The 21,465-nt window shown below is 34.1% G+C and overlaps 1 protein-coding gene across 1 annotated transcript; it reads right to left on the bottom strand.

Annotated features, from left to right (window-relative positions):
• Nucleotides 1-284: 284 nt before the first annotated feature.
• Nucleotides 285-21,173, bottom strand: LOC144442327 (autophagy-related protein 101-like). Its single transcript, XM_078131637.1, has 8 exons — nucleotides 20,977-21,173; nucleotides 19,966-20,043; nucleotides 19,528-19,611; nucleotides 19,224-19,322; nucleotides 14,418-14,532; nucleotides 13,453-13,499; nucleotides 9,905-10,024; nucleotides 285-2,732 (listed from the first exon to the last, which is right to left on the bottom strand). Exons 1-8 carry the CDS (start codon nucleotides 21,004-21,006, stop codon nucleotides 2,649-2,651), a joined length of 657 nt encoding a protein of 218 aa, XP_077987763.1. The 5' UTR covers nucleotides 21,007-21,173; the 3' UTR covers nucleotides 285-2,648.
• Nucleotides 21,174-21,465: the final 292 nt, after the last annotated feature.

Raw genomic sequence — 21,465 nt, 5'->3', positions numbered from 1 at the left:
AGTGTATAACATACATACCCACAAGGTAGTGTATAACATACATACCCACAAGGTAGTGTATAACATGCATACACACAAGGTAGTTTATAACATGCATACCCACAAGGTAGTGTATAACATACATACCCACAAGGTAGTGTATAACATGCATACACACAAGGTAGTGTATAACATACATACCCACAAGGTAGTGTATAGCATACATACCCACAAGGTAGTGTACAACATACATAGCCACAAGGTAGTTTATTGCTATACTAAACACCACACTTGATTTCCAATAATTTAACATTTAATCAAATGCCCAAAAATGTACATGTCAGAGATTTGTAAACTGTAGAATTATAAACACAGACAACCACTTTAACTGAGGACAAACCAAATACTACAGCTAATAACTTGTTACTTCATTTCTTTCATTGGCAAAGTCTTTACAAAAAAGTGACAAAGATTTGAAACAATTTGACATAACAGTATGATAGTGAAATTTAAAATAGAATGAACCTCGGAAATAAACACTTTAAATATTTACTATTACTTTGGTCAGGAGAAAACTCCAGCAGTAGTTAAAATCAATAAAACAAATATGGGGTCACCTGAAAACAAAATTTTGAAATCGAGGTCAACATACCAAAATTTAGTCATTTTAGAATCCAATATGGCCACCAAATCCAATATGGCCACCAAATACTGTACTAACTGTATGGGATATAAAAGATTGATATCTTTGAAAAAAGACGAACCATAAAATGTCTTTTATTATTTCAAGCATTCATATTTCAAAGTTTTGAGAGAACTGAAGAACTTTGATTTTCAGGGAAATTTGTCCCTGAGGTACATCTATTCTGCATAAGTTAGATCAAAAGTCAAAAGAATGTGATGTATGTGCCGAGTCTAGTAAGGGTACTAATGTACTCTTGATAGCTATGTGAACTTTGACCCTCAAGTACAGAAGAATACAAGACAACAAACCAACACACAATAATACAAGATATTTCACATTTGTAATAGAATAACACAATATCATTACACCTCAATGTTCTTACACAAGCTGTCATTGGTCAAAATCGAATCACATGACCTTCTTTAACAGACTATTGTCCCCTGAAGATATTCCAACCATTGCACTTCTATTCTGGGAATGTTTTCCAGTGTTGCACACTCAAGATGACAATGTCACTACAATGAGATACAAACTCATTTCTTGTAGAAATTGGAATTACAAATGAGTTGTGGGGACACTCAAGTTCCTATAAATAATGCCATGTCTGCATTCAGTGGTTATCCACAGTTTAGAAATACACCATCAAAGGTATCAAAGGGAAACTTTTCTATCGATGACGAATGATGATGAATGACAAGTAGCTATATAAACAATTGGACAAATGAGTGGACAATGTAATAAAATTAATAACACAAGCGCTCAGGCAATATCACAATTTAATGCCTGCCCTCCAGCTGGCACTCTTTACCAAAATTTTGATGATGCCCTCTCCTTCAGCTTGGGCATCATCAAAATCGTGGAACAGAGTGCCAACCCTTGGGCAGGCATTAAATTGTGATATTGCCCTCGCTGGCATGTGTTATTATTTAACAAATTAATGTAGTATGCATCACAGAAATTAAAATCTTACATGTTTTTGTTGTTACTTTGTTCAAGAATACCTTGAATCCATTCTCATTTAAAAACAAGGGAAAATAAATTTGGGGTCAACATGCAAATGAAATAGAATTTATTATAAAATGATACCAAAATGAATCCACTTGGGATCCACCATGGTCACTGAATACTGTGTTCAAACAATCTTAATATAGCAATGTTTTGAAGAGATTTGGATAGCTTTGATTGTCAGATACATTCATCTCTGAGGTACATACCACCTTAGTGGGTAACAATGTAAAGGTAAGCTTGATTTCATCCTAGCTACTTTATATGATGTCTTGTAAGTCTTGAAAAGTTACTGTCACTATCTCTGTATTGTAAGAATTATCCATCAACAGATTCATTATACACTGAGGTAAGATATACAAATGACAAAAGGTGCCTAATTTATGTATGCGTGTACATCACCAGAATCTTCACTTCTCACTTCTATCAGTCTGACTACTGTTTCTACCTTATGGTCACATGACATCATTTGCATGAAGCTTCAACACAGTGGTGTAAGCATACATGGAGCTAAGTTTACTGCAAACTCCCTGTATTTCACATCATAGAGCTAGTGTATCTCAAAGTCATTGCATCTCATGTCATAGAGTTAGCGTATCTCAAAGTCATTGCATCTCAAAGTCATAGAGCTAGACTGAGTGTTTATCAAAATCATTGTATCTCACATCAGAGAGAGTTTATCTCAAAGTGCCAGTATCTCACATCATAGAGCTAGTGTATCTCACATCATAGAGCTAGTGTATCTCACATCATAGAGCTAGTGTATCTCACATCATAGAGCTAGTGTATCTCACATCATAGAGCTAGTGTATCTCACATCATAGAGCTAGGGTATCTCACATCATAGAGCTAGTGTATCTCACATCATAGAGCTAGTGTATCTCACATCATAGAGCTAGTGTATCTCACATCATAGAGCTAGTGTATCTCACATCATAGAGCTAGTGTATCTCACATCATAGAGCTAGTGTATCTCACATCATAGAGCTAGTGTATCTCGAATTAATTTCCTCATTGTAGATGACACTGAAGCATTGGGTGGTCCTGAAGTCATGTGACTGACCTATTGGAAAAAATAACAGTAATGTAAGCCAGGAGATAATACATGGCAGACAGTTAAGAAATATATGGTTGTACATGTAAAGTTATGGTTGTAGATGTAAGCTAATGGTATCAAAGACATAGTCTATAGTTACTTTGTATAGATATGGTTATAGATAGGACTTAGTGGTATCAAAGACATAGTCTATAGTTACCTTGTATAGATATGGTTGTAGATATGACTTAGTGGTATCAAAGACATAGTCTATAGTTACCTTGTATAGATATGGTTGTAGATGTGAACTAGTGGTATCAAAGACATAGTCTATAGTTACCTTGTATAGATATGGTTATAGATAGGACTTAGTGGTATCAAAGACATAGTCTATAGTTACCTTGTATAGATATGGTTGTAGATGTGACTTACTGGTATCAAAGACATAGTCTATAGTTACCTTGTATAGATATGGTTATAGATAGGACTTAGTGGTATCAAAGACATAGTCTATAGTTACCTTGTATAGATATGGTTGTAGATGTGAACTAGTGGTATCAAAGACATAGTCTATAGTTACCTTGTATAGATATGGTTGTAGATGTGAACTAGTGGTATCAAAGACATAGTCTATAGTTACCTTGTATAGATATGGTTATAGATAGGACTTAGTGGTATCAAAGACATAGTCTATAGTTACCTTGTATAGATATGGTTGTAGATGTGAACTAATGGTATCAAAGACATAGTCTATAGTTACCTTGTATAGATATGGTTGTAGATGTGAACTAGTGGTATCAAAGACATAGTCTATAGTTACCTTGTATAGATATGGTTGTAGATATGACTTAGTGGTATCAAAGACATAGTCTATAGTTACCTTGTATAGATATGGTTGTAGATGTGAACTAGTGGTATCAAAGACATAGTCTATAGTTACCTTGTATAGATATGGCTGTAGATGTGACTTAGTGGTATCAAAGACATAGTCTATAGTTACCTTGTATAGATATGGTTGTAGATATGACTTAGTGGTATCAAAGACATAGTCTATAGTTACCTTATATAGATATGGCTGTAGATGTGAACTAGTGGTATCAAAGACATAGTCTATAGTTACCTTGTATAGATATGGTTGTAGATGTGAACTAGTGGTATCAAAGACATAGTCTATAGTTACCTTGTATAGATATGGTTGTAGATATGACTTAGTGGTATCAAAGACATAGTCTATAGTTACCTTGTATAGATATGGTTGTAGATGTGAACTAGTGGTATCAAAGACATAGTCTATAGTTACCTTGTATAGATATGGCTGTAGATGTGACTTAGTGGTATCAAAGACATAGTCTATAGTTACCTTGTATAGATATGGCTGTAGATGTGACTTAGTGGTATCAAAGACATAGTCTATAGTTACCTTGTATAGATATGGTTGTAGATGTAAACTAGTGGTATCAAAGACATAGTCTATAGTTACCTTGTATAGATATGGTTGTAGATGTGACTTAGTGGTATCAAAGACATAGTCTATAGTTACCTTGTATATATATGGTTGTAGATGTGACTTAGTGGTATCAAAGACATAGTCTATAGTTACCCTGTATAGATATGGTTGTAGATGTGAACTAGTGGTATCAAAGACATAGTCTATAGTTACCTTGTATAGATATGGTTGTAGATGTGAACTAGTGGTATCAAAGACATAGTCTATAGTTACCTTGTATAGATATGGTTGTAGATAGGACTTAGTGGTATCAAAGACATAGTCTATAGTTACCTTATATAGATATGGCTGTAGATGTGAACTAGTGGTATCAAAGACATAGTCTATAGTTACCTTGTATAGATATGGTTGTAGATGTGAACTAGTGGTATCAAAGACATAGTCTATAGTTACCTTGTATAGATATGGTTGTAGATGTGACTTAGTGGTACCAAAGACATAGTCTATAGTTACCTTGTATAGATATGGTTGTAGATGTGAACTAGTGGTATCAAAGACATAGTCTATAGTTACCTTGTATAGATATGGTTATAGATAGGACTTAGTGGTATCAAAGACATAGTCTATAGTTACCTTGTATAGATATGGTTGTAGATGTGAACTAATGGTATCAAAGACATAGTCTATAGTTACCTTGTATAGATATGGTTGTAGATGTGAACTAGTGGTATCAAAGACATAGTCTATAGTTACCTTGTATAGATATGGTTGTAGATATGACTTAGTGGTATCAAAGACATAGTCTATAGTTACCTTGTATAGATATGGTTGTAGATGTGAACTAGTGGTATCAAAGACATAGTCTATAGTTACCTTGTATAGATATGGTTGTAGATGTGAACTAGTGGTATCAAAGACATAGTCTATAGTTACCTTGTATAGATATGGCTGTAGATGTGACTTAGTGGTATCAAAGACAAAGTCTATAGTTACCTTGTATAGATATGGCTGTAGATGTGACTTAGTGGTATCAAAGACATAGTCTATAGTTACCTTGTATAGATATGGTTGTAGATGTGACTTAGTGGTACCAAAGACATAGTCTATAGTTACCTTGTATAGATATGGTTGTAGATGTGAACTAGTGGTATCAAAGACATAGTCTATAGTTACCTTGTATAGATATGGTTGTAGATGTGAACTAGTGGTATCAAAGACATAGTCTATAGTTACCTTGTATAGATATGGTTGTAGATGTGAACTAGTGGTATCAAAGACATAGTCTATAGTTACCTTGTATAGATATGGTTGTAGATGTGACTTAGTGGTATCAAAGACATAGTCTATAGTTACCTTGTATAGATATGGTTGTAGATGTGAACTAGTGGTATCAAAGACATAGTCTATAGTTACCTTGTATAGATATGGTTGTAGATGTGACTTAGTGGTACCAAAGACATAGTCTATAGTTACCTTGTATAGATATGGTTGTAGATGTGAACTAGTGGTATCAAAGACATAGTCTATAGTTACCTTGTATAGATATGGTTGTAGATATGACTTAGTGGTATCAAAGACATAGTCTATAGTTACCTTGTATAGATATGGTTGTAGATATGACTTAGTGGTATCAAAGACATAGTCTATAGTTACCTTGTATAGATATGGTTGTAGATGTGAACTAATGGTATCAAAGACATAGTCTATAGTTACCTTGTATAGATATGGTTGTAGATGTGACTTAGTGGTATCAAAGACATAGTCTATAGTTACCTTGTATAGATATGGTTGTAGATGTGAACTAGTGGTATCAAAGACATAGTCTATAGTTACCTTGTATAGATATGGTTGTAGATGTAAACTAGTGGTATCAAAGACAGTCTATAGTTATCTTGTATAGATATGGTTGTAGATGTGAACTAGTGGTATCAAAGACATAGTCTATAGTTACCTTGTATAGATATGGTTGTAGATGTGACTTAGTGGTATCAAAGACATAGTCTATAGTTACCTTGTATAGATATGGTTGTAGATGTGAACTAGTGGTATCAAAGACATAGTCTATAGTTACCTTGTATAGATATGGTTGTAGATGTGAACTAGTGGTATCAAAGACATAGTCTATAGTTATCTTGTATAGATATGGTTGTAGATCTGAACTAGTGGTATCAAAGACATAGTCTATAGTTACCTTGTATAGATATGGTTGTAGATCTGACTTAGTGGTATCAAAGACATAGTCTATAGTTACCTTGTATAGATATGGTTGTAGATGTGAACTAGTGGTATCAAAGACATAGTCTATAGTTACCTTATATAGATAATATGGTTGTAGATGTGAACTAGTGGTATCAAAGACATAGTCTATAGTTACCTTGTATAGATATGGTTGTAGATGTGACAGTGGTATCAAAGACATAGTCTATAGTTACCTTGTATAGATATGGTTGTAGATGTGAACTAGTGGTATCAAAGACATAGTCTATAGTTACCTTGTATAGATATGGCTGTAGATGTGACTTAGTGGTATCAAAGACATAGTCTATAGTTACCTTGTATAGATATGGTTGTAGATGTGACTTAGTGGTATCAAAGACATAGTCTATAGTTACCTTGTATAGATATGGTTATAGATAGGACTTAGTGGTATCAAAGACATAGTCTATAGTTACCTTGTATAGATATGGTTGTAGATGTGAGCTAATGGTATCAAAGACATAGTCTATAGTTACCTTGTATAGATATGGTTGTAGATGTGACTTAGTGGTATCAAAGACATAGTCTATAGTTACCTTGTATAGATATGGTTGTAGATGTGACTTAGTGGTATCAAAGACATAGTCTATAGTTACCTTGTATAGATATGGTTGTAGATATGACTTAGTGGTATCAAAGACATAGTCTATAGTTACCTTGTATAGATATGGTTGTAGATATGACTTAGTGGTATCAAAGACATAGTCTATAGTTACCTTGTATAGATATGGTTGTAGATGTGACTTAGTGGTATCAAAGACATAGTCTATAGTTACCTTGTATAGATATGGTTGTAGATATGACTTAGTGGTATCAAAGACATAGTCTATAGTTACCTTGTATAGATATGGTTGTAGATGTGACTTAGTGGTATCAAAGACATAGTCTATAGTTACCTTGTATAGATATGGTTATAGATAGGACTTAGTGGTATCAAAGACATAGTCTATAGTTACCTTGTATAGATATGGTTGTAGATGTGAACTAGTGGTATCAAAGACATAGTCTATAGTTACCTTATATAGATATGGTTGTAGATGTGAACTAGTGGTATCAAAGACATAGTCTATAGTTACCTTGTATAGATATGGTTGTAGATGTGACTTACTGGTATCAAAGACATAGTCTATAGTTACCTTATATAGATATGGTTGTACATGTAAAGTTATGGCTGTAGATGTAAGCTAATGGTATCAAAGACATAGTCTATAGTTACCTTGTATAGATATGGTTGTAGATGTGAACTAGTGGTATCAAAGACATAGTCTATAGTTACCTTATATAGATATGGTTGTAGATATGACTTAGTGGTATCAAAGACATAGTCTATAGTTATCTTGTATAGATATGGCTGTAGATGTGACTTAGTGGTATCAAAGACATAATCTATAGTTACCTTGTATAGATATGGTTGTAGATGTGAACTAGTGGTATCAAAGACATAGTCTATAGTTACCTTGTATAGATATGGTTGTAGATGTGAACTAGTGGTATCAAAGACATAGTCTATAGTTACCTTGTATAGATATGGTTGTAGATGTGAACTAGTGGTATCAAAGACATAGTCTATAGTTACCTTGTATAGATATGGTTGTAGATGTGAACTAGTGGTATCAAAGACATAGTCTATAGTTACCTTGTATAGATATGGTTGTAGATGTGAACTAGTGGTATCAAAGACATAATCTATAGTTACCTTGTATAGATATGGTTGTAGATGTGAACTAGTGGTATCAAAGACATAATCTATAGTTACCTTGTATAGATATGGTTGTAGATGTGAACTAGTGGTATCAAAGACATAGTCTATAGTTACCTTATATAGATATGGCTGTAGATGTGACTTAGTGGTATCAAAGACATAGTCTATAGTTAACTTGTATAGATATGGCTGTAGATGTGACTTAGTGGTATCAAAGACATAGTCTATAGTTACCTTGTATAGATATGGTTGTAGATGTGAACTAGTGGTATCAAAGACATAGTCTATAGTTACCTTGTATAGATATGGTTGTAGATGTGAACTAGTGGTATCAAAGACATAGTCTATAGTTACCTTGTATAGATATGGTTGTAGATGTGACTTAGTGGTATCAAAGACATAGTCTATAGTTACCTTATATAGATATGGTTGTAGATGTGAACTAGTGGTATCAAAGACATAGTCTATAGTTACCTTGTATAGATATGGTTGTAGATGTGACTTAGTGGTATCAAAGACATAGTCTATAGTTACCTTGTATAGATATGGTTGTAGATGTGAACTAGTGGTATCAAAGACATAGTCTATAGTTACCTTGTATAGATATGGTTGTAGATGTGAACTAGTGGTATCAAAGACATAGTCTATAGTTACCTTGTATAGATATGGTTGTAGATGTGAACTAGTGGTATCAAAGACATAGTCTATAGTTACCTTGTATAGATATGGTTGTAGATGTGATTTAGTGGTATCAAAGACATAGTCTATAGTTACCTTGTATAGATATGGTTGTACATCTGAATAAGTGGTATCAAAGACATAGTCTATAGTTACCTTGTATAGATATGGTTGTAGATGTGACTTAGTGGTATCAAAGACATAGTCTATAGTTACCTTGTATAGATATGGTTGTAGATGTGAACTAGTGGTATCAAAGACATAGTCTATAGTTACCTTATATAGATATGGTTGTAGATGTGAACTAGTGGTATCAAAGACATAGTCTATAGTTACCTTGTATAGATATGGTTGTAGATGTGATTTAGTGGTGTCAAAGACATAGTCTATAGTTACCTTGTATAGATATGGTTGTAGATGTGATTTAGTGGTATCAAAGACATAGTCTATAGTTACCTTGTATAGATATGGTTGTAGATATGAACTAGTGGTATCAAAGACATAGTCTATAGTTACCTTGTATAGATATGGTTGTAGATGTGAACTAGTGGTATCAAAGACATAGTCTATAGTTACCTTGTATAGATATGGTTGTACATCTGAATAAGTGGTATCAAAGACATAGTCTATAGTTACCTTGTATAGATATGGTTGTACATCTGAATAAGTGGTATCAAAGACATAGTCTATAGTTACCTTGTATAGATATGGTTGTAGATATGAACTAGTGGTATCAAAGACATAGTCTATAGTTACCTTGTATAGATATGGTTGTAGATGTGACTTACTGGTATCAAAGACATAGTTTATAGTTACCTTGTATAGATATGGTTGTAGATGTGAACTAGTGGTATCAAAGACATAGTCTATAGTTACCTTGTATAGATATGGTTGTAGATGTGACTTACTGGTATCAAAGACATAGTCTATAGTTACCTTGTATAGATATGGTTGTAGATGTGAACTAGTGGTATCAAAGACATAGTCTATAGTTACCTTGTATAGATATGGTTGTAGATGTGAACTAGTGGTATCAAAGACATAGTCTATAGTTACCTTGTATAGATATGGTTGTAGATGTGACTTAGTGGTATCAAAGACATAGTCTATAGTTACCTTGTATAGATATGGTTGTACATCTGAATAAGTGGTATCAAACACGCAGTCTAAATCAGATTGGTTTGGCATCTTTGGTAAATATTCGTTGCGATTCATGGCTTCTGTGATACATATGATCTGAAGGAGAAAAAATCAGAGAATATCAGCAAGATTAGAAAGAGGATTACAAGTACATGATATATATCAACTGAATATTTCAACTGTGTTTGAAATCAGTAACATTTCTTGAACCATTAAAGTAACTATATAGATGAGGATTGGGTATTATGTTGGATATTTAATTTATAAAACAATTTTATTATGACTTCCTACATGAAAAATCAATGTGAAAAAACATTGACCAAGTCTGTGTTTCTAACTCTGAGTCAATACTCTGTAAAAGCTAAACAATATGTAAAAAAGTTTGTTATTGTACATACAATATATACAATTTGACATATTTATCAATATTCTGCAATTTATTGAGTCACAAACAAGGACTTGGTATATGTTGTTTCACAGTGATTTTTTCCAGTAGAAAGCCATGATAAAATTGTTCTATCAATTCAAAATCCAAAATAAATACCCAATCCCTTCACTTTAGAGCTAGTTTTACTAGCCAATGTGTATTCTTAATAAATTAAAATTATGAACTGGATTGTAAAATTTTGAAAGGTTTTAACATTACAATTTACAAATATTTTATCAGCATTTAAAATAGTATTACCTTTTTTTTTCTTTTTTAAAATAGGGAAACACACATGACCTTGGTTAGGTTTTAACTACTTTCAGCATCCCATGGACACATAACACTTTTGATAGGATGTATTATATAGTGCCAGTGGTTTCAATCCTGTTTTGGGCAATGAAGTACATATACTGTATTACAATTGATACTGATCTCATTGTGATTCAGTGATGTAGATTTGGCCATACTAGTCACAACATAATCACTGATCTGAAGTGATGTACATTTGGCCATACTAGTCACAACATAATCACTGATCTGAAGTGATGTACATTTGGCCATACTAATCACAATATAATCACTGATCTGAAGTGATGTACATTTGGCCATACTAGTCACAACATTGCTTTGACAACTCCAAAGTCAAGTAACACTTTCCTTTGATAATGCCATTTCAGTGGGTGTACGTATTTAGTATTGATAATTTAAATAACACCAAGTACCTGTATGTCTACAAGTAAATGGGACTGTCACCTAAACTAAGATTACATGTTATGTCTCAGAAAATAGTGGTCTGAGGTTATGTCAACCCATTCATTTCAGGGGAGTTGTATTTATGAGCTTACAACATGAACAAATACTCATGGTCATGTTACTTGCTCAAAAATACTTTTCACAAGTTATCAGAGTATTAGTTGTATATGTGGTAAAACTAAACTAAATTGCTGACTTTTTATCACAGAAACATAATTGTATTCTACCATCCTACGTATTAGTATAGTATATAGTATTGTCTTCAAATAAAGAAGACAACATGACCACATGCTTAGATCAACCCACAAGTAACAACAGTGACAAAGGTGCCACAAGTTAATTTTCAGAAGGTATTTACAGAGGGAGTTACTAGTATTTCCACAACAAAACCTTTTGTGTTACAGTTGTATATGTATTTCAGCTAAATGAAATCCAGTAAAGAAATAAATACTTTGACAGTATGGCATATGTACTAGTGGATACTTACAGTGATGAATGAATGCATACAATTGGTTGCTGCAGTGACTATGCAAATGAACCCACTACTGTTCTATGTACAAGAAATCATGTGATTGTACAGTTGTATTTTTGTACAAACAAAATTTGTTGTTTAGGATAAACAAATGTACTAACAACAGAATGCAATGATGTGTACGTCCCTAGCACTTATGGTTGCCATGTTTTTTACTGCACTTTCATTCACTAGACTTATAGAAATATAGTTGCAGTAAAACTACAAATACTTTTGCTAATAACAAAGTATGCAACAGAAGAACTACCATAGCCGGGGGGTGGGGGTGGGGGGTTATGTACACATAATTATACATACAACCCTTTATACACTACATGTACATGTACCTGTCTACAAATGCTGATGATCAGAACTTCATTTTATCAGTAGTAGACAATTAAAACTGGCTTTACAGATAACAAAAAAAGTCATCTCATTATCACACTATATCAAGCAGATATATATTGATACAAAATAACATTGAGTGTCTATGATGTAAGTTCATGCCATGTTCTTATGAGTTTGTTTACGTCTGTGAAAGTTAGTCATATTGCCGTATACAAGGGTCTAATGTTCACAGACATAAACAAAAACCGATAAAAGCATTACATATATCTACATCTGAGACACCCACTATTGTTTTTGTACAGTATGACAGTTTGATAGTGTGATAAAGAGACGACTTTCAGCACCTTCAAAGCCAGTTTTGATAGTCCACCACTGATAAAACGAGGTTCTGATCAGCAGTATTTCTAGCAATGCAAAGGTAGTAATCTTTGTACATGTACTAGTAGTACACACTACACAAACTGATAATTGTCAGTACAATGTGTATCTGCAATACAATTTGACCATCTAACATTCATTTGATTTCTTGGTCAGCACAATGACTTCCACTGTAAGCACTACACATATCACTGTAAGTGTAAGCACTACACATATCACTTTAGCACTACACATATCACTGTAAGCACTACACATATCACTTTAGCACTACACATATCACTGTAAGCACTACACATATCACTTTAGCACTACACATATCACTGTAAGCACTACACATATCACTTTAGCACTACACATATCACTGTAAGCACTACACATATCACTTTAGCACTACACATATCACTGTAAGCACTACACATATCACTGTAAGCACTACACATATCACTGTAAGCACTACACATATCACTGTAAGCACTACACATATCACTGTAAGCACTACACATATCACTGTAAGCACTACACATATCACTGTAAGCACTACACATATCACTTTAGCACTACACATATCACTGTAAGCACTACACATATCACTGTAAGCACTACACATATCACTTTAGCACTACACATATCACTGTAAGCACTACACATATCACTGTAAGCCCTACACATATCACTGTAAGCACTACACATATCACTTTAGCACAACACATATCACTGTAAGCACTACACATATCACTGTAAGAACTACACATATCACTGTAAGCACTACACGTATCACTGTAAGCACTACACATATCACTGTAAGCATGACACATATCACTGTAAGCACTACACATATCACTGTAAGCACTACACATATCACTTTAAGCACTACACATATCACTGTAAGCACTACACATATCACTGTAAGCACTACACATATCACTTTAGCACTACACATATCACTGTAAGCACTACACACATCACTATTTGCTCTCATAACAATAAATTAACCTTGTTATATTTTGACCCACCACAATGATAAAATGCTATTCTAGGTAGCAACATGTAATTTCATCACTTGAATTGGCAAGTCATAGTCATGGGTGGATATAAACATAATCTTACTTTTTCTCCAAGTCTTTCACCAACTTTTTCTCGACAAATCTGTCTTTCTGAAAGAGATTAAAATGACATTTTATCAGTTATGTCTAGTAAATCAATGAGTCTAACATTGTCTTGGTCAGATATAGTCTCATTGCCAGATTCATGACTATTACCCCTAATCTTTGTATTTATGCCTAGCGGCTTAGCCATGAGAAGAGAGGGACTGGCAGCAAGACTAGGTCAGATATGCCTAGGTTAGATATTGAACTTCTTCAAATTCCATACAGAACTACAGGGGCTGTACCAGCTATTTGTAAAATATCCATGTAACAGCTCTGGCCTGCACACAGATGTAACATACCTAGATGTAGTATACATGTAGCATGGGTATGAGAAGTAGCAATGCAGCATAGTTTTTTCATAACCATGTACAAGAGATTTTTCCCACAATCATGTACCAGTCATGTGACTAATACTATAACAGAGGTACAATGTATTTCCCACAGCTATGTACCAGCTGTGTCAGCATTGCTATAGTATAACAGAGGTATTTCCCAAGCTATGTACCAGCTATGTCAGCATTGCTATAGTTAAATAGAGGTATTTCTGACAACCATGGGCCTGCTTTGTTAGCAATGCTGATGGGACTGTTACAGGGCATGATTCCAATAAACCTGGTACATGGCTGTGTACAACTGTGTAGTAGGTGTGCTGTGTACAACTACATGTATGTACTAGGTGTGCTGTGCACAACTAAATGTATGGTACAGGGATGATATGTACATTCATGTAACAGGCATACTCTTCAAAGTCATGTAGAATATCACTTCATTCAAGTAAACACAATAGCGTTTCTTCACGGTTTGTGAGTGAAAAACACTGAAAGTGGCTTTGGTATTTCAATAAAAGTTCTGTCTTTGTTTGATGACAGTTTATCTGTCAGTGTCATATTCCATTGGAAACTAAGTCTTCAGTCTTCAACTTACCATGTTCATTTGTAAGTGTAATAACATTCAGTTTAAGAGTCCATACTTCCCATGGAATGCTTTCAGCTGGAAAGGGCCATCTTGTCTTTTTCCTCTGGTAAAATTCTAATGATATCTGAGAAAAAAAATTGTCCTTTTATTTATAAAATAATGAAGCGGCATATTCCACCTATCAGTCTGTGTAAATAATGGAATTATCTGATGCTGTTTAGTTTTAAAATAAGTAATTTCATATAATTTATACTGTTTTGGGGTATATTTTGTATTGTAATCTGTATATTCAAATGGTTATGGCAGTATTTTATGTACTGAAGCACATTTAACTATTGATTGCAATTGACTGAACTGAAACTTTGAAATATGATATAACATATCAACGATCCGATGACGTAATTTATGACATGTATAAAAAAAATATCTAGGAATGTCATCCCTACTACATGTATGCAGTCAACTCTTCAAACATTGCCAGACGACAATTGAAACAGTATAGAAAGTATTATTGACATTAACATTATACTTGAGTAGTTAAGTGTGGTCTTTATTTTAGTATTTTCACTTGAGAAAACCTTATGAACTTAGCTTGTGCCACTTTCATCTATATGAAACAGCCATGATAAACATATTATGTACACACACATGTAGTTAAAATAAAAAAAACTCTAGTTTTGTTCAACACTTAAAAAAACTTTTAAAAATTGATAGGATTTATGATAAATTTGCACATTTTTTAAATCATTTAAAATATTAGAAAGATATATTCTGTTGTACTAGAGGAGCAACATAGAACATAGAATGATACCATGTACAGTAAGTAAATAATATATTGATGAGTTGAACTAAGTTACAGAGGCCATATGGATGACAAATGAGGTATTTATTTCATTTATGAAACAACATTATTATATTGTTCTACTTGGAAATACAATGTGAAATAACAAATAACATGTCTTTGCTTGTAATGCAAAAAAAGTATGTATAAAATGTTTATAATAACAAACAGTTGAACAGATACATTTTTCAATGTTTTGAAATTTACTGAGTTACAAACAAGGACAGTGACTTAATATATGTTCTTTCACAATGTATTTCCAAGTGGTAAAACATATAGTAGAGTTGATTTACAAAGGTTATAACACCCAAACAGTTCAAAGTTTTTTAGCATTCAGCTTTTGATCTGTCTTGGTCAACAATCCTCATCAGAATGTCAAATTCCATATTTAAAACTGACCACTAGGTGGCGGTATGATCAGCCAACTGTAATAACAATAATACCTTTATTGCAAATTTATCCACAGTTACAGACATCAGTAGAGTACAATATTGTAGAGGTTAGGTAGTTCAATGCTATGGGAGTGTTCAGTTAATGTTGTGATTGTAACTATGGGAGTGTTCAGTCAATGTTGTGATTGTAACTATGGGAGTGTTCAGTCAATGTTATTATTATACCTATGGGAGTGTTCAGTCAATGTTATGATTGTACCTATGGGAGTGTTCAGTCAATGTTATGATTATACCTATGGGAGTGTTCAGTCAATGTTATGATTGTACCTATGGGAGTGTTCAGTCAATGTAATGATTGTACCTATGGGAGTGTTCAGTCAATGTTATGATTGTACCTATGGGAGTGTTCAGTCAATGTTATGATTATACCTATGGGAGTGTTCAGTCAATGTTATGATTGTACCTATGGGAGTGTTCAGTCAATGTTATGATTATACCTATGGGAGTGTTCAGTCAATGTTATGATTGTACCTATGGGAGTGTTCAGTCAATGTTATGATTGTACCTATGGGAGTGTTCAGTCAATGTTATGATTATACCTATGGGAGTGTTCAGTCAATGTTATGATTGTACCTATGGGAATGTTCAGTCAATGTTATGATTATACCTATGGGAATGTTCAGTCAATGTTATGATTATACCTATGGGAGTGTTCAGTCAATGTTATGATTGTACCTATGGGAGTGTTCAGTCAATGTTATGATTATACCTATGGGAGTGTTCAGTCAATGTTATGATTGTACCTATGGGAATGTTCAGTCAATGTTATGATTATACCTATGGGAATGTTCAGTCAATGTTATGATTATACCTATGGGAGTGTTCAGTCAATGTTATGATTATACCTATGGGAGTGTTCAGTCAATGTTATGATTGTACCTATGGGAATGTTCAGTCAATGTTATGATTATACCTATGGGAATGTTCAGTCAATGTTATGATTATACCTATGGGAGTGTTCAGTCAATGTTATGATTGTACCTATGGGAATGTTCAGTCAATGTTATGATTATACCTATGGGAGTGTTCAGTCAATGTTATGATTATACCTATGGGAGTGTTCAGTCAATGTTATGATTATACCTATGGGAATGTTCAGTCAATGTTATGATTGTACCTATGGGAATGTTCAGTCAATGTTATGATTGTACCTATGGGAATGTTCAGTCAATGTTATGATTGTACCTATGGGAATGTTCAGTCAATGTTATGATTGTACCTATGGGAATGTTCAGTCAATGTTATGATTGTACCTATGGGAATGTTCAGTCAATGTTATGATTATACCTATGGGAATGTTCAGTCAATGTTATGATTATACCTATGGGAGTGTTCAGTCAATGTTATGATTGTACCTATGGGAATGTTCAGTCAATGTTATGATTATACCTATGGGAATGTTCAGTCAATGTTATGATTATACCTATGGGAGTGTTCAGTCAATGTTATGATTATACCTATGGGAATGTTCAGTCAATGTTATGATTATACCTATGGGAATGTTCAGTCAATGTTATGATTATACCTATGGGAGTGTTCAGTCAATGTTATGATTGTACCTATGGGAGTGTTCAGTCAATGTTATGATTATACCTATGGGAGTGTTCAGTCAATGTTATGATTGTACCTATGGGAGTGTTCAGTCAATGTTATGATTGTACCTATGGGAGTGTTCAGTCAATGTTATGATTATACCTATGGGAGTGTTCAGTCAATGTTATGATTGTACCTATGGGAATGTTCAGTCAATGTTATGATTATACCTATGGGAGTGTTCAGTCAATGTTATGATTGTAACTATGGGAGTGTTCAGTCAATGTTATGATTGCACCTATGGGAGTGTTCAGTCAATGTTATAATTGTACCTATGGGAGTGTTCAGTCAATGTTATGATTGTAACTATGGGAGTGTTCAGTCAATGTTATGATTGTACCTATGGGAGTGTTCAGTCAATGTTATGATTATACCTATGGGAGTGTTCAGTCAATGTTATGATTGTACCTATGGGAGTGTTCAGTCAATGTTATGATTATACCTATGGGAGTGTTCAGTCAATGTTATGATTGTACCTATGGGAGTGTTCAGTCAATGTTATGATTATACCTATGGGAGTGTTCAGTCAATGTTATGATTGTAACTATGGGAGTGTTCAGTCAATGTTATGATTGCACCTATGGGAGTGTTCAGTCAATGTTATGATTGTAACTATGGGAGTGTTCAGTCAATGTTATGATTGTACCTATGGGAGTGTTCAGTCAATGTTATGATTATACCTATGGGAGTGTTCAGTCAATGTTATGATTGTAACTATGGGAGTGTTCAGTCAATGTTATGATTGCACCTATGGGAGTGTTCAGTCAATGTTATGATTGTAACTATGGGAGTGTTCAGTCAATGCTACGATTGTACCTATGGGAGTGTTCAGTCAATGTTATGATTATACCTATGGGAATGTTCAGTCAATGTTATGATTGTACCTATGGGAGTGTTCAGTCAATGTTATGATTATACCTATGGGAATGTTCAGTCAATGTTATGATTATACCTATGGGAGTGTTCAGTCAATGTTATGATTATACCTATGGGAATGTTCAGTCAATGTTATGATTGTACCTATGGGAGTGTTCAGTCAATGTTATGATTATACCTATGGGAATGTTCAGTCAATGTTATGATTGTACCTATGGGAGTGTTCAGTCAATGTTATGATTATACCTATGGGAATGTTCAGTCAATGTTATGATTGTACCTATGGGAATGTTCAGTCAATGTTATGATTATACCTATGGGAATGTTCAGTCAATGTTACGATTGTACCTATGGGAATGTTCAGTCAATGTTATGATTATACCTATGGGAATGTTCAGTCAATGTTATGATTGTACCTATGGGAGTGTTCAGTCAATGTTATGATTATACCTATGGGAGTGTTCAGTCAATGTTATGATTGTACCTATGGGAGTGTTCAGTCAATGTTATGATTGTAACTATGGGAGTGTTCAGTCAATGTTATGATTGTAACTATGGGAGTGTTCAGTCAATGTTATGATTGTACCTATGGGAGTGTTCAGTCAATGTTATGATTGTAACTATGGGAGTGTTCAGTCAATGTTATGATTGTACCTATGGGAGTGTTCAGTCAATGTTATGATTGTACCTATGGGAGTGTTCAGTCAATGTTATGATTGTACCTATGGGAGTGTTCAGTCAATGTTATGATTATACCTATGGGAGTGTTCAGTCAATGTTATGATTGTACCTATGGGAGTGTTCAGCTAAAGCCAATGCTACAGTTTTGTCTACAATCAGCTGATCATAACTAATTAGTCCTATTTACATAATCATATCTCACAAATGGCATAATAATAATTTGTGTGATCCCCATTAGGGAAGTCAGACACATGAAACCTAATCCTGTAATTACATGCTATTTTCCCCTCCACTAATTTGTCCCAATAGTGTTACATACATGCATACATACATGCCTGTATATATCTTAATCATTCCATGTACATTACTCACCTGTCCAGTTAAAGGTCCTTCACTATTTCTGAGTGCATCTTTAAATGTAGAGATCTCTCTTTTCAAGGCTGCATCCAATTCATCAGATGTACATCTCACCTAAATTGCAACAGGAACAAACAATATCTGATGATTTGTTGATTATCAAAACTGTTAAGGAATCAGTAGCTCTTACCAAAACAATGTTTATCATATTTCTTTCATATAGTCTTTATTTGTTTTAAGAAAGCTGTCAATTCTCATCGTATGTAGACATAGAAAACTGTCAATTGTAATTGTATGAGTACTGATATTAAATACTTACATATGTAAAATCTATGAAATCACAGTCTACATCCAGTATACCAACTGTGCCAATGGAGTATGTACCTTCACGCTTGTAGTGAAACTAAGAAAAATATACAAAAACAATTTCCCTATAATGATGTTTAGAAACACACACACACACACACACACACACACACACACACACACACACACACACGCAGACACGCAGACACACACACAGACACAGACAACACATACACGAGATATGAGAAACTTCACATAAAGAATGACATTTTCAGAAATTCAATGACAAATGACTTACTCTTTAAAAGTTGTCTTATAATAATAATAACTAGTGATGATACATGTACATGCATAAGGGAAATCTGGGTATTGGTGTACATTACATTGAGTTATATTTCCAAATCAAGAATAAAACTATTTAGTAATTTATAATAATGTATATTTATTTTACCTTTCCTGTTGTTCTGTGAAATAACAAAGTATGGAAGATACTCAGAACCACTTCTTCTATTTGTCTGCCTTCAACGGACTAAAAATAATGACATCAATTGAATTAGAACAAAGGCAAAGCTTTTACAAAGGGAGGACTTGATGGCCTTCTTCACCCCCCCCCCATTCAAACCATACCCCCTCCCTCCCTTCCAAGGTCTGTGTTTGATCAATATAATGTGATATTTGATTGTCAACACCCTTTGGTTCATAAGCTAGGGATAGAGTAAGACTACTAGTCAGATGTCTTGTCCATTTCATCCACTTCATCAAAAATGTTAAGTGCAAGGAACACAAAAGGACCAGTCACAAAGGCCCTACATGTACATGTACCTCATTCTTATACTATTCTATGCTAATATTGGATGACTTTGGTATATGATCTGTATAAGGTAAATAAATGACATCTTCTTTACAATAGTCTCTCTATAAATTACTGTTTTAGTTGAGTAACACGTCACACCATCTGTAGGGATGCTTTATTACTTTCAGCATGCAATATAACCAGAGATGTTGCAGGTCAAAGGTCATCATAGTAGTAGTTCATAATATTATTAATGTATAATATATGTACATACAAATGTATACAACAGTCCACACGTAGTTGGTGGAGATTTGTTTTCTTGTATTTCTGCATAGTCATCATAGATGATATCAAAGATCGTCGAAATCGGTGTAGACGATCTTATTATCACTGTCAAGCACTGGGTAAATATGCTACTATTAAATACTGGATCACAGACACTTACTTGTCAGTGACTGATCTATGCTGGTTTATATCCCTTTTACACCTTGTGATTGGGTGACCAGTCTATGTCGTTGACGCATGGAGGTAGGAAGGACACAATCTTGATACAGTATTGCGGTGTACGTACATGTACATGTACGCATAGACCCTACACAAGTTGGTGTAGGGTCTATGATGTACGTTACAAACAGTACAGGGTAACTGAAGGTTTGTTTATGTACTTACCAGTTCAAACAACTGTGAACGAGCGTTCATGTCGATTTTCAATCATATACAGACTAAATTGTTACATTTTAGTTGTTCTGCGTCAGGAAGGTCAGATCTCAGCCTCCGATAACTGGTACTAAAGTGTATTTTACATATATTTAACACGTCCTTAGCATTATAAACATCGGACGTCGCTTTAAAACTACAAATCCGGAAGTAACTTGCTCGACAGATGCGCGACGTCGCTGCGCAATAAGATTATTATATTTTGCACCAGCGCCCTCTGTCTACAACTTCGTAAGTCCTCGAGGTCGAGGAGTCGAGAACTGTTTTCCATAGATAAAACACAAACAAATATGTAATTACTTACCCGCCATTACAGAGTTGAACGCAACAACGTGTCAGCTTAAAACTTGTAGATGTTTGACAACGCTTTTAAAGTACAAAGAATGTAATCATCTGTGTATACCGTGGCAAAGATATTGAAAAATAAAACAAATTACGTTT

This window comes from Glandiceps talaboti, chromosome 11, assembly GCF_964340395.1.
Source record: "Glandiceps talaboti chromosome 11, keGlaTala1.1, whole genome shotgun sequence".
NCBI lineage: Eukaryota > Metazoa > Hemichordata > Enteropneusta > Spengelidae > Glandiceps > Glandiceps talaboti.
Note: the sequence above shows the minus strand (reverse complement) of the source record. Positions and strands in the feature narration are given on the sequence as shown.

What these genes read in the sequence shown, in the direction of transcription:
- LOC144442327 (XM_078131637.1), bottom strand. Translation starts at nt 21,006, where the DNA reads ATGAACGCTCGTTCACAGTTGTTTGAACTG. An exon ending in GTTCACAGTTGTTTGAACTG is followed by an intron (nt 20,044 to 20,976) that starts GTAAGTACATAA and finishes CATTATTTTTAG; the next exon opens with TCCGTTGAAGGCAGACAAAT. An exon ending in TACAACCATATCTATACAAG is followed by an intron (nt 2,733 to 9,904) that starts GTAACTATAGAC and finishes TTTTTCCAATAG; the next exon opens with GTCAGTCACATGACTTCAGG.